The sequence below is a fragment of the Oreochromis niloticus genome, linkage group LG18 (assembly GCF_001858045.2).
Source record: "Oreochromis niloticus isolate F11D_XX linkage group LG18, O_niloticus_UMD_NMBU, whole genome shotgun sequence".
NCBI lineage: Eukaryota > Metazoa > Chordata > Actinopteri > Cichliformes > Cichlidae > Oreochromis > Oreochromis niloticus.
Window position 1 is genome coordinate 30,669,389 of NC_031982.2, and position 12,822 is coordinate 30,682,210.

The 12,822-nt window shown below is 41.1% G+C and overlaps 2 protein-coding genes across 8 annotated transcripts in view; one reads left to right on the top strand and one right to left on the bottom strand.

Annotated features, from left to right (window-relative positions):
- Positions 1–12,822, top strand: part of LOC109195563 (tripartite motif-containing protein 16) — a 1,176,058-nt gene that overhangs the window by 196,183 nt on the left and 967,053 nt on the right. The gene's annotated exons all lie outside the window — the stretch shown is intronic.
- LOC100692302 (disco-interacting protein 2 homolog C) overlaps positions 1–12,822 on the bottom strand; it is a 217,627-nt gene that overhangs the window by 70,485 nt on the left and 134,320 nt on the right. For all 7 annotated transcript variants that reach the window (XM_019347723.2, XM_013265983.3, XM_019347718.2 and 4 more), the window contains one exon: positions 5,783–6,118. In XM_019347723.2, the coding sequence (XP_019203268.1) occupies positions 5,783–6,118 (336 nt within the window). The remainder of the gene's footprint in view (positions 1–5,782; positions 6,119–12,822) is intronic.

Genomic DNA, 12,822 nt, shown 5'->3' on the forward strand with positions numbered 1-12,822 from the left:
TGCAATATTTCATTTTCTTATCATTGCCTAACATTGTACCGGTATGATATGGCCAAGCCCTCCATTAAAGTATCACTTTTTTCATAAATATATGAACAAGATTCCTGTTAAATTACAATAAAGTAAAGAATGTGCACCTATAATCTACAAAAACAGTTTCTTACTATAAAAATATTACAGCGCTATACTCTATAGAATATAAACATCATTACATAATATTGTCAGATGGTTGATTCCCATTATATTCTTAATTGTAGCTACTCTAATTTTCATAAACAGTAATTGCAGGTCTGTCTGTACTGTAATATATAACTATATAAGCATATAGGCTACCCTCTTCCCCTGCTGCTTGTATTCAACACACAGGAACAGCAACAACATACACAAGCACAGACACACAGGTGCTGTACAGGAGCTGAACTCAGCCCAGAGTCAACAATAACAACCAGATCGTCTACGATGATCCTGAGAAAAAGATCTGCAGGCTGGAGGAAAACGTGGAGAGATGAAAGGAGCGATGACCAATTGGGGAGATATGAGAGAACAAAAAGTTATCGTCACAGCAAACCGAGCAGTTCTGATAAGAGCTGAATAAAAAACGAGGCGGGGAATGATTCTGTTAATAAACTCTCCTAAGATTTTACACAAACGCACATACACACACACACACACACACACAGATCTAGGCTGTGTTGGCCTTGAGCGAGGAAACGAGAAGCAGAGCTCCAACCCACACGTGTGCACACCGCTCAGGATTTCCTCTGTGATAAACATGAACTCTGTAACTTCACAAAAGAACAGGCTCAATGAAACTTTACACCAACCAGCTGGAAAAATTACAACAACATGATGTGATGTAATGGAAATCCGCAACTCTCGGGGTTAGCTATGAAACCAAAGACGCTGCCCAGGACTCAACTGCCTGTCAGCAACAGGCCTCTGTATACTAGCCACAGTACAGACTGGGAGGAAGTCAAAGTCATCGATTAGAAGTAAAAAACAAACGGAGGAATGTTCTCGTCACCTGAAACGAGACTTCGCTGACCTGTAAGTGCATTTCCATCTATTGGTTTTATGCACATTTTGAGGTTTGACTCTTATTTTAATCTTTTAAATGATCTCAGAAGAATTAGCACCACCAGCTGTTTATAACAACGCGTGTTTGTGGGCAGAAGCACATTTTTTTCAGGTCGTCTTCTGCAAATTTTCTGGAAATCTGGCTAAAATGTGGGCAACATTTGGATGCAGTTTGTGCCTTTTGCTAATTGCATTATGCACAACGATGCCAAGACTTCATTCCAGCAATGAATATTTATGTAACCGGTGTTTATAAATACAAGAAAACCTGTAGTCATTCATCATCCTTTAGCTGTGAGTTCCACATTTTCTGTATTCAATCCACAGAACGAGTGTGAGTGAAGCAAGAAATGAAGCAGCAGAGATACCTGACAGGTAGTGAATTATGAGTTCTTGCAGACAAAAGTCTTTGCTGTGGGTATAAAGCCCTCAGGGATGGTGACAAAGACCGAAACACAATGACTGTCAACTGGGTCACATACTAATCTTTATTCCTCACACTCAAAGTCCGCTGGGCCAGGCCACTATTGCTTTGATGGCTACAAATGCACAAATGCATACACTTTATTGTGAGGCAAGAGGTCACACACTTAATTGCAAAAGCAAGGCACACAACTGCAGCAAGGGCAGGAAAATACAAGCCCGGACCCCTGAGACAAACTCTGATACCCAAAGAGGGTAGAGAGGGGGCTGTAGTCTATCCCAGCTACTACAGGACGAAAGGTGGGTACGCCCTGAACAACATAACCCCACTATATGCAACAGTCCAGAGCCCACACAGACACAAGGAAAACATGCAAACTCCACACAGAAAGGACCCGGCCAATTGCTGGAATCAAACTCAGGGCCTTCTTGCTATGCAGCAACAGTGCTAACCACTGTACCAACAAAAATACAAAATACAGTCCACACGCAAACAAATTCAACTAGGGCCAAAGCGGAGGAATGAAGGGAGAAAAGGAATGCAGAAACAAACTCACGGGGAAATGGCTGAAAGTGTGACTGCGGTTCAAAGAAGACCTGGCAAAGCAAGAAAGAAAAGCATGGGAGTAGATATTTACTGGGGGAGTGCCCGGCTAATTAGAAACAGACACGGCAGAAAATAAAAACACGGGAAGGAGAAACAGGTCTGTTCGGTTATGATGAAAATCATCTAACAGTAGCAGAGGATTTATTAAACTTTTTATTTTTTTAAGGGTGTCGTCCCATCTGAGCAGCGAAGGAGCTGGATGTAGGCTGGGTGGAGCTGGCGGGGGGGACTCTGTGTCTGCCGGTGCATTATCTTCAGAGCTGGATACCAGCCGTGCCAGCGTGAAAACAAACCTGTCTCCGCCAGAGCATTCAGTCCTCGGCTGTCAGCGAGGAAATGCACAAATGGGTTTCTGTGGCAGCAGCGAGCCAGTTTTTCACTTTCATGTTTGCGCCGTGTTTTCAACATGAATTGAAGCTGCTGGAAACCAACTTCCACCCTGCTGTAGTGCTGGCAGAATGTCCTGCCCTCAGAGTTTTGCAGGGAAATGGTGTGCTGGGAAAATCGCATTCAGTCCTTTGGCAGGTATGCTTAAATACTTTGTGTGAAAATTCTCCAGACAGGAAGAGGAAAGAGAACAGAAATGTCCACTAAACAACATCGTCCCAGCATCCTGACAGGCACGACAGGTCACAATGAATTGGTGAATGGTCACATTTGCTTCTCCTGCCGAGGTTTAAAACACATTTCCATTCTAAGTATAGTTTTTACAGGCTAGCAAGCCTTTGCAGGGCCTTGATCCTTTTGAGTCATATTACTAAACATTCTCAGAAATACTTTAAATAAGCTGTGGTGGTTATTTTTTCATCATTTAATTTAAAAATATAAACTTCATTTTCTTTTTCCTTTATATGTAAATGAAATGCTGAAGCATCTTTTTTGTTTTCATTCAGATGATTTTGGCTCAGCTCATTAAAATAAGAAATCCAATGTGTCTAATTATTTGAATATTTCTTAAGATCATTCAAAAGAAGGTTTGACAATACAGACGTGTCCAGTTTCATTTCATTTATACACTCAGTACTTGGTTGAGGCTCCATTAACAGAATTACTGTATCAGTGTGTTGGTGTGTGGAGTTGATCAGCTCGGGGCACTGCTGAGGTGTTACTGACGTCCAGGTTGCTTTGATAGATCCTCCCTGGGATTCAGGTCAGGTGAGTTAGCCCAGTAATAACATGGTCGGCAAACCATCCATATGCAAAAAGTTCATCAGCAGATGGAAGCACGAAGAGCTCTAAAATCTTCTGGTTGACTTTAGACTTGATAAAACGGCGTGGAGCACCAACAGCACCAGCAGACGACAGGGCACACCAACTCTTCACAGACTGTGGAAACTTCACACTGGACTTCACTCTTCAGACGTCAGCCTTTAACATCTTAATTTCAAAATAAAATACAAAACTGACTTTAATCTGAAAAGAGGACTTTGAACCACTGAGCATCAGTTCAGTCCTTTTTCTCCTCAGTCCAGATAAGATGCTGTGACGGTGTCTCTGCGTCAGCAGTGGTTTGATATCAGAACTGAAACTGTTTTAGTTCCTTTCCTGAAGACGTTTGTGTGTAGTGGCTCTGAGATACTGACACCAGCCTCCGTTCACTCTGCTGAAACTCTCCGAAGTTCTTGAATCGACTTGTCATCCCAATCCTCTCAATGCTGTGGTCATCCCGGTTGCTTCTGCACCTTTTCCTACCACAGTTTTCCCTTCCAGTCAACTTTCCATCGATATGCTTCGATGCGGCTGTGAGCAGCCAGCCTTTTCACCAATGACCTCCTGTGGCTTTCCCTCCTTGTAGAGGATATCTGACGAGTCAGCAGTTTTCCTAATGATCGTGGTTGCTGGTATGGTCTAGATTGAGAGATACTGATATTCATACTGTTTGAATTGTAATTACTAGTAAGTAAGTTACTTCCTTCAGTTTATTGTGTTGGTATGGCAGAAACAAATCAGATAGGTAGAAATTAGAGTATGACAAAAGCATGATGCATCCTGGTCTGATGGTTTGATTCCAGCTGTTACCTGGCGTTTGGCACATAAAGCATGAGGATCATCAGTATAATGTGTCTTTAAATGTGCCAAAAGGAAATAAACGGAGACACTGCAAAAACTGTTACTGATGAGACAGATTTTCTTAAACCATTACAGGATGTGCTGAGTTTGTGCAGGCGTCAAGGTCACGAGACTCAAAAATATTTTTCAATGAAAGTATGAAAACTGAAAAAAGAGCAGTAGGGGGAAAAAGCGCAGGAAATGCAGCAGAAACAAAACAAAAAGAGAAAACTGGCTGTCAGGAGAATGACAGCAGAACTGCCACTAACACACACAGTAAGCAGAGTTACTAAACTCCACTTACAAACTCAAAGAATATAAGAAAACAGGAGCTTGAGCTGAACACTACCATCCAACATCTTACTGTGAAGCTCAAAGATGAAACGGTACGCCCATCCAGATTATTTCTGTAGATCCACATTTTTTATTAACTGCTGACTCAGTTTAGTCAGAAAAACTACAGGACGGTTTCTGTTTTAAGGTCAGCTGCTGGGTTTTTTTTTAGTCTGGGATTCAAGGACCTTCAAGGGGTCTGAGGGGAATTTGAGGTCTCCCAAGAAGTATTGAATCCTTTATGTTTTATTATTCTGTTCATTATTTTATTATTCTGTTCTCGAGGAGCTGAAAAAGGGGAAAATATATGAGAAACAGTGCTCTGATGGGAGCTTTAGTTCAACCCTGAACATGTTTTATATGCAGCTGTCTCAGAGTCCATATTGTGCTTTGCATAATAAAATAAACTTTGATTAACTTCTTGGGTTGAAAGACGTCATTTATAACTCATTAAGTTTCATATAATGTTTAAAACAATGTTTAATTAAGCAATGATCTGGATTAAATGTGTGTAAATATTAACCCTGTCTTGTTTGTCTATTTGGTCCCATATGAAAGACGAATAACTAGAAACTTTGTAACAGTAAGCACACAACACGACTATATGTAGTTTTTAAAAGAAGTGAATTTTCAGAAGAAACGAGGTGCACATGAAAAAACAGTGGCTATATTAGATGATTAATAAAGTGCACATTATTTAGGGTGTCTGAACCTGTGAGGCACAGTCAGTTTACCAAAGGACTTTGCGAACATAACGAAATCAGACACTTCAGGAAAAACCCAAATCTTAGAGCGGTTGGGTTGTTTTGATTTGTCCAGAAGAGTCTGATTTCGTTAGGAGTGTCGAGACCTGCTAAGCATCTCGAGCTGTTGTAATAGAAGCTTTGTATTTTTGTACACAGTGTCTGGATTAGCTGAAGCTGCCTGGACGAGGGTCCTCCACCTTTGCTAAAGGAGTTTGCGGTTTACTAAAGGTGTCGTGAATAACTGTAGGGCGTCATTAGATAAAGCTTCAAAGGGCCACATAGTGGACAGCTGAATGTAAACCTCTGTTAATTTGATAGACAGAAAGCCTGGTTTCTCAGCCTGAGGCCTGAATTCGTGTTTAAAAATGTCCCCTTTCAGTTGAAAACTGACTTAAACAGCTTTACAGACTCACTGCAGTCGTTGGCCTTCACATTAATGACACAGTGCTAACTGCTAATGATCGTTTTATTTTCCCTTTAGGACGCCGTGGGCCACGCCGAGACCGACAGTTAGACTATTATGTCAGCACTGCGCCAAGTCACCTACCTTTACTGTGGTGGTGGTGGCGGTGATGGTGGTGGCGGTGGTGGTGCGCAGAGGAAATGTGAACATGCTGGGCCAGCACGTCAGCCAGCCTGCCGGCCGCTGCCCCACTCCCGCCGCTGCGTGTGGAGGAAGAGGACGAGGAGGCCGTTGACGAGGTGGTGGTGGTGGTGGAGGAGGTGCCGTGGATTGCCCTGCTGATCCAGTGCTCCATGCTTATGCTCCCTTCCTGGCTGGACGAGGTTCCTCCACCGCCTCCTCCGTCTTCTTCTTCACCTTCTCCTCCCTCTTCTTCATCGCCGTCCCCCTGACCTTCGCCCTCCGAGCCCGAGGAGGTGTCTGAGGAAGAGAGAAGATGAGGATGGAGGTTAGGGTTAAAGTTTGGATGGATGTTTCCAATCCCGTTTAAACACAGGCGCAAACAGAGGTGTCGATGTGTGAGTCCTACTCCCCGCATCTGCGTAAAGTCGCTGCAGGGGAGGAACACAAACTTTTTTGTGTGTGTGAAAGCTAAAACATCTGTGCGTACACGGGTGTGTGATTCTGCAAGTTTTGCATGGCATTTCCATAATGCCCACGGCGGTATGAGGCTAGTAGTGGTGATATGAATAACAACAGAAGCTGACCCAGTTCTCACACACACACACACACACACACACACACACACTCAAAGGTACTCGATTAGTGTGCACGTGTGTGTTTTCTCTCAGGGCAGATGCACAGAGAAGGTAATCGTGAGACTGACGAGGAAACTCCAACAATAAAAAAAACAAAAAAATTGAAAATTCAAATGTTTCGACCCGAGAGTGTTACTGGGGGATATTACGAGACGTTTGATCTTTTTAACCATAAATGGTTCCTTACCCGTAAAGGGTTAAACTGGTTTGCTGTGCTCCAGTGTGACTGACTTTAGCTCACACATATGGAATGAAAACATGTGGATGTACAGCTGGGACTCTGTACCTGTGCTACAGGTGATGCCATCTGAAAAACCTGCACTAAGTTTAAGTCAAAGCCTTTACTTTGTCATCATCGGGCTGCGTTCATCTTCACATTTATGAAGTTGATGCTTTGCTTTGTTTTTCTTGTTTTAATAACCACTTGGAATCAGCTGATGAAGTTGGTCAAAGTGAAACCAAAACACCTGGTAAATTAGAGCAACAACAGCATCCATGAGGACTAATGTTTGTTTCCACCTGATAAATGAGAGTCCAATATTCATTCTGCTTTTAGCTCTGGGCGACTGGTGAAGAGCTTCCTGTCTGCTGTCTGGTGAAGAGCAGGTGGTGAACCAAAACAATGAGATGAATGAAAGACGTTAAATATCCTCAGTCAGCTACGGGGGACCTGCACATTTGGTTAGTATTTTATCTTTTGGTTAGTATCACATGCTATGATGCATGTGTAAGAATTTTGTAGCGTGGCGACGTTAGCAAAACTATAATGAATCAGACTCTCTAAAGCTTGTGAGGAGCAACCTTCATGTAATTTTAGGTGAAAAGAAAGAACAAGATTCCTGCTTCTTCCTTAACCTAAAGTTAAATCTTATCTGGATAAGATTTACAGACGTGGCCAAACGAGTATAAATACCATTAGAACTCATTCAGATTATATAGTAATTTTCCCTGACACTGATCTTAGTACAATAAATATTTCAGTGTAAGACATCAGAGTTTCGTCAGTGTTCCTGCGTTAGTAAATCAAATCTTAAAAGATCAATAAGAAGCTTAACATGAAAGCATGTCTACATTAATCCTTTGTATGATATACAGAGGGGAGATCCTCAATTTGGTCTCAGGCGCTGTGAGTGCAGAAGCCTTTTCTTAGTGAAGACTAGCCAATCAGGAGAAAACTGGTTTAACGTTGAAGAGGGCGTAACCAGCTTGTTTCAAACTGTGCACTGCAGGAGGAGCTGCAAAGCTAGCAGAGTAAAATAATATAAATATTTAGAGTTTGATGCCCAAAGTGTGTATTTCTTAAAAAGAAGAAGAATTTGAAAGCAGAAAAAAAATATGAAAATCAGTGTACTAGATGTTTTTTTGGTGTTTTTTTTTCTCTTTTACATTTTAACGTGAGCAATCGAGACTTTGAAAGTCAGCATATTTGTCATTGATACAGCTGACAGCACTACAAAACACCATGGGACTGGATGTAGTCTCAACATGTTAATTCCCATGATGCTTTGTGCTAACATACTTGATTAACGAATGTGGATCTCGTTATCCTGCTCATAACGAGATGTGGAGACTTCCAATGACAAAATATGTTGAAAGCGGGACGCTGCCAGCTGACTTACGAAGCAAATAGAGAAAAATGCAGAAAGAGAAATGAGAAAGTGACACAAAGCGGTTCCACAGAAATATATTTCACGATGCGTTGGAAAAATTAAGAAAACGCAGCTGTGAAAATCAGTCAAAACCCGATGAGAGCACATCAGAGGCCTCTCTCACTTGTCATCTCTGCACGATACGACACGCTGCTCAGCAACACACGACTCGGCTGTCCTCGCATGAACCTCGCTGGCTGACAGAAATGTGTGTGTGGCTGTGTGCGCACAAGTGCCTGTATGTGTGCGACTGCTTTTAACGCTCCCTCAAGACACGGGCTTTCTAAATGTGCACGATGAATTATGTGCAGTTTGTGTGTCATGTGTGCAGCTTGTTTATCCTATTTTGTGCACAACAGTAAAAATACCCAGAAATCACGTATACGTGTGTTTGTGTGTAGCATTATGAACGTTCTTGCAGAAAAAATGTATGCACATTTGAAGCATGTGTCATGTGAGTCTTGCAAAAAGTCTGCTCAACAAAGGCTTCATTGCCATTTTCAATATGATTCTGAATTATAAAAACTGAGCTGGTCTAAGATTCTGTTTCAGTAAAACTGTGGTCAGCAATTTATTTAGCATCATCAGCCTGGCATGCATCAAGGCTAGCTAACTAGCATTAAGTCAATACTGGGCTCTTTCTATAAGATTCAATACAAACAGGTATTTTGCATCCAAAGCCATCATCCACTAAGGCACAGAGGTCCATTGTTTGTCCAGAAACTGCTAAAAACACAGTGAGTTGCGCTGTTGCACTGACTGATGTGTTCTTTTCAGAAGACATAATTTATTTCGACTCGGTCCTACATATATCGTCCTGCTGCCCCAAATAATCACTCAAGCAGTAAATGTGTATTAATCCATCACTACAAATAGTCCTCAGCTGTTTTGGGAAATCACTGAGCATTTTTTTTTTTTTGCCAGGAAAAAACCCAAAACAATTTGTTGAAAGATTTGTGTATTCAGCAGGAAGCAGTGGGATTGCCAAAGATAATCATAGGAGTGCCTGAGCCAGAGAGAGCCAGAAAGCACTGAGCAAATATAGAATAATGCCAGATGTCCCATTTAATTTTAAACCAAATCTTCATCTGTTGTTTAAGATACAGAAGACCCACAGAGAAGGTAAACAGCAATGACATCATCTTTCTTATAGATTTTTAAGTTTTTGTTTTCTTTAAAAAGGTACAGTTTGTAAAATTGCACCACTAGATGTCAGGAGATTGCAGATCGCAGAGGTCCTTCTATATTTCCTTGCTATGGCAGCTGATGTGAGATAAACAACTCTTCACGTTCACGTCTATTTACTCTGGAGGAGGGCCTAAAACTTTGTTGAGTTGATGAATCACTCACGTTTGCAGGTGACAGCAATACTGAGGTGAGTTGTTGAGGATATCCTGAGCTATTCTCTGAAAGCGCTACTGCTTTTGTTGCTAATAGCTGCTGTTAGCCTCTGTTAGCAAAACTTTCTTTGAAGTCCCTCAAACATTGTCGGACTCGGACACTTAGACAATAAATTCTCATACAATGTGAGAATGTAATCATTTTGTCTGTTTGTTTTTTATCCGAGTGCACAAGTGATTTTTAGGATAAAAATAATGTTACCCTATAACCGGCTGTTGGTTGCCAGCTGTCTAAAGACAGTAGGGTCTAATCTGCTGACCACTGTGACAGTATTGGGAATAAATAAGTACGTTTATGCACGTTTTTGTGTGTTAGAGTCCTGACTTCAGTTCAGGAGATGAAGTTGATGATTAGATGGAACTGTGACGTGCATCTCAGCCAGTATTTTCAAGATGCTGGGGCAATATGGCGGCTTCCACAAACGGGAACCCACTCCTTAGAATTAATCCATTAAAAATACAAAGTTTATGAGAAAATGCATCAGTTTGTTGGATAATATAATTACACAATGACCAATGCTGTTTTTTCTATTAAATAACTTCAAAAAAATGAATGAATGTACATTTAAAGGTTATTTCCTATTAAATATTGTGGGAAGTAAAGACTTAAATCTGTTTACGCTTCTAAAACTTGGCACCAGAATTAAGATTTATTGATAGTCAGATACCACGTTACATGCTGGTTAAATATTGATACTCGGCTGCCTTCAGTGGTTGGCAGGAGTCAGTATGGGTGTTCTGTACGTGCTGACATCTTTCTATCATTGCCACCAACTTGTGCTTAAGCGAGCCCGGCCTTTACAACCCATGCATTTCAAAGAGCTCGGAGGCTTCATCACCCTGTCACCAGTTAACCTGTTTTATGTCCAATGACAACCATTGGTAAGTAATAACCCCTAAATACAACAAACATCCAACAAGTGCTGTCATTTAGAAGATACCCTACCCCGTCATTTACACTTTCACCCTGATCAAAGTCAATCAGACACTTGCCAATTCACAAGCTTCCAATAAAACTAGATGCACTGATTGTTATTTTACCACCTAGAGCCCAACACATAACAGGTGTCTGTGTAACAAGATAATCAGAGTTATTGATTTAACTGTCAGGGGTTTTAGTGTTGTGGTTTACTGCTGTGTATTCGAAGCAGAATTAACTGAATAAAACTGATTTATATAACAGGTTTTTACCATCAATGTGTTGCTGTAAATCACAGGACATAGTATAGAATAGAATAGAATAGAATAGAATTGGCGTTTATTGTTATTGTACATGTACAACCAAATTATGGGTGCTCCACACCAACTGTGCAAGAAATAAAATATAAATAGTAAGACAGCAGGAATAAATAACAAACAGGAGAAATATATGCAATCAAGAAGGATATATACAAACTAGAGGTGCGGTGCGGGGTAAGGATCCATCTGCTTCTAATTTTTGTTAAGATGGGCTGTAAAGGAGAGCTGAAGAGCGAGAGGGAGAATGAAGGGAAGAAATAAAAAGAATATGTTGGATGAAGAGCAAGGACAAGGAAAGCTTGAGAGAGGGCAGCTGGAGGTGCAAAAATGGTAAAACTGGGAAACAAACAAACACAAAAACTGATAATAATGAAGTGATAATGAAGTGGAGGAAGCAGCCTTTGGACATTCTGCTTTAACTGATCAAAACGAGGCTCCTTATTTATGTCTGTCGTTGCTGTAGTTCTTCTCAGAGCTGTTAGTGTAAATCATGTCTAGCTGCTCAGTGAAGCTCAACCCTGCAGCCAAAGATATAATGGCCTCATTAACACTCTCATTAAACAACACCAGTGGAATAAAGACATGGACGACTGCCACCTTCGCCAAAGGACACATCCTAGTTTGCACGCCACGGGGACGCCAGCGACTCTGTGAAGCATCCTTTAAAAACAAGTTGCATCTATTTTGTATTCACATAGAGCATTCCCAATGTTTACTGGAGAAATGCTTTGTGAGGGAGAAAGAAAATCTGTGCCCATCGTATTCCGGGAATGAGTCCGGGCATTTCATACGCCATCAACAATCCACTAACTGAAAAGTGCAATGATAGATATTTGAAGAGGCAACAAAGGGGATTTATAGAGCTGCTGCTCCCTGCATCGATGCTAACGCTCGGAAAATAAAACCCTGTGGACCAAACAGAGTCCTGCACAAACAAAACAGGAAAACTGATCTATACTGCAAGATTTCTGTAATCCTCAAAACAGACACGGAGCAACAAGTAACTCATACGACAATACATCACGATGGATCCTCTAGCAATGCATTATCGTTAAATGACAGAAAATGCAATACTGCCGTGCTTAATGTATGGCAGTGATTTAAAATCTGCAGCTGGTCTCGTTTCTGCAGCTTCTGCCCTTTGTTAGTCTGTGACTGTTTGACATTATTGAAATATCTGCTTATTGCCCAAACTTTAACGGAGGAGTGAAGGGAGTGACATTAACTTTAGCCGAGGCAACTAGATGTGGATAATATTTTGGCTTTACTCGATAATTAGTGTTTTTCTGGTCATCTTATAAATATGGGATTTGGAAAGAAAACCAATCAGTATATGCAATAAATAGCTCTGTCAAACAGCTAATACAGGGCACCGTTTTACCTCGTTTTCAGCTGCTACCGTGTTTTACAGCTAATACAAGGCTTTTTCAATATTTATTATAAGATAGTTCTCATTTATCGGAAACATGAAAACTGTTTGTGTTTGTGTAGTCATGCTGAGGTTATATTGACCAGAAGTATTCAAGATTTTAGAGTAACCATGGTATCTAAGGCAATAAATGATCCACACAAATGATTCTGTATTTCAGACCCTTTCACCGTCTCCACTGTCTGATGTTGCTGAGTGTAACACAGCAGGTCTGGTTATGACATATAAAATCCTTCCTTCACGTCCCGCTCTAGCAGAGCTGTACTTCATAAATCTGCTCATTAAGAATTTAAAGATTAACCCATAAAGAACGATTGAACTGTAAAAACTGAAATCATGATACACGGAGAGATTATTGTGTTCTGGAAAAGTGATATTTTGCATCAATCATCCAGAATGAATGATCGCCGTCCTCTGCTTTGCTAAAGACGTCTTCCAGCTGACCAAACTGATGAGAGAACTTAGAGAAATCTACTTTCTAATGAGCAAAATAAAGTGGTTCACGTTTCCTGCACTGCTGTTGGCTTACAGAGCACCCATCCGTCTCCAGGTTTTACAGAAGAGGCTGACACGTCAGTCAATGACGGCTCGTCCTATTCATTCATTACCAATGTCACTACCACACGGAGATCGATACTGCAGCTACTCT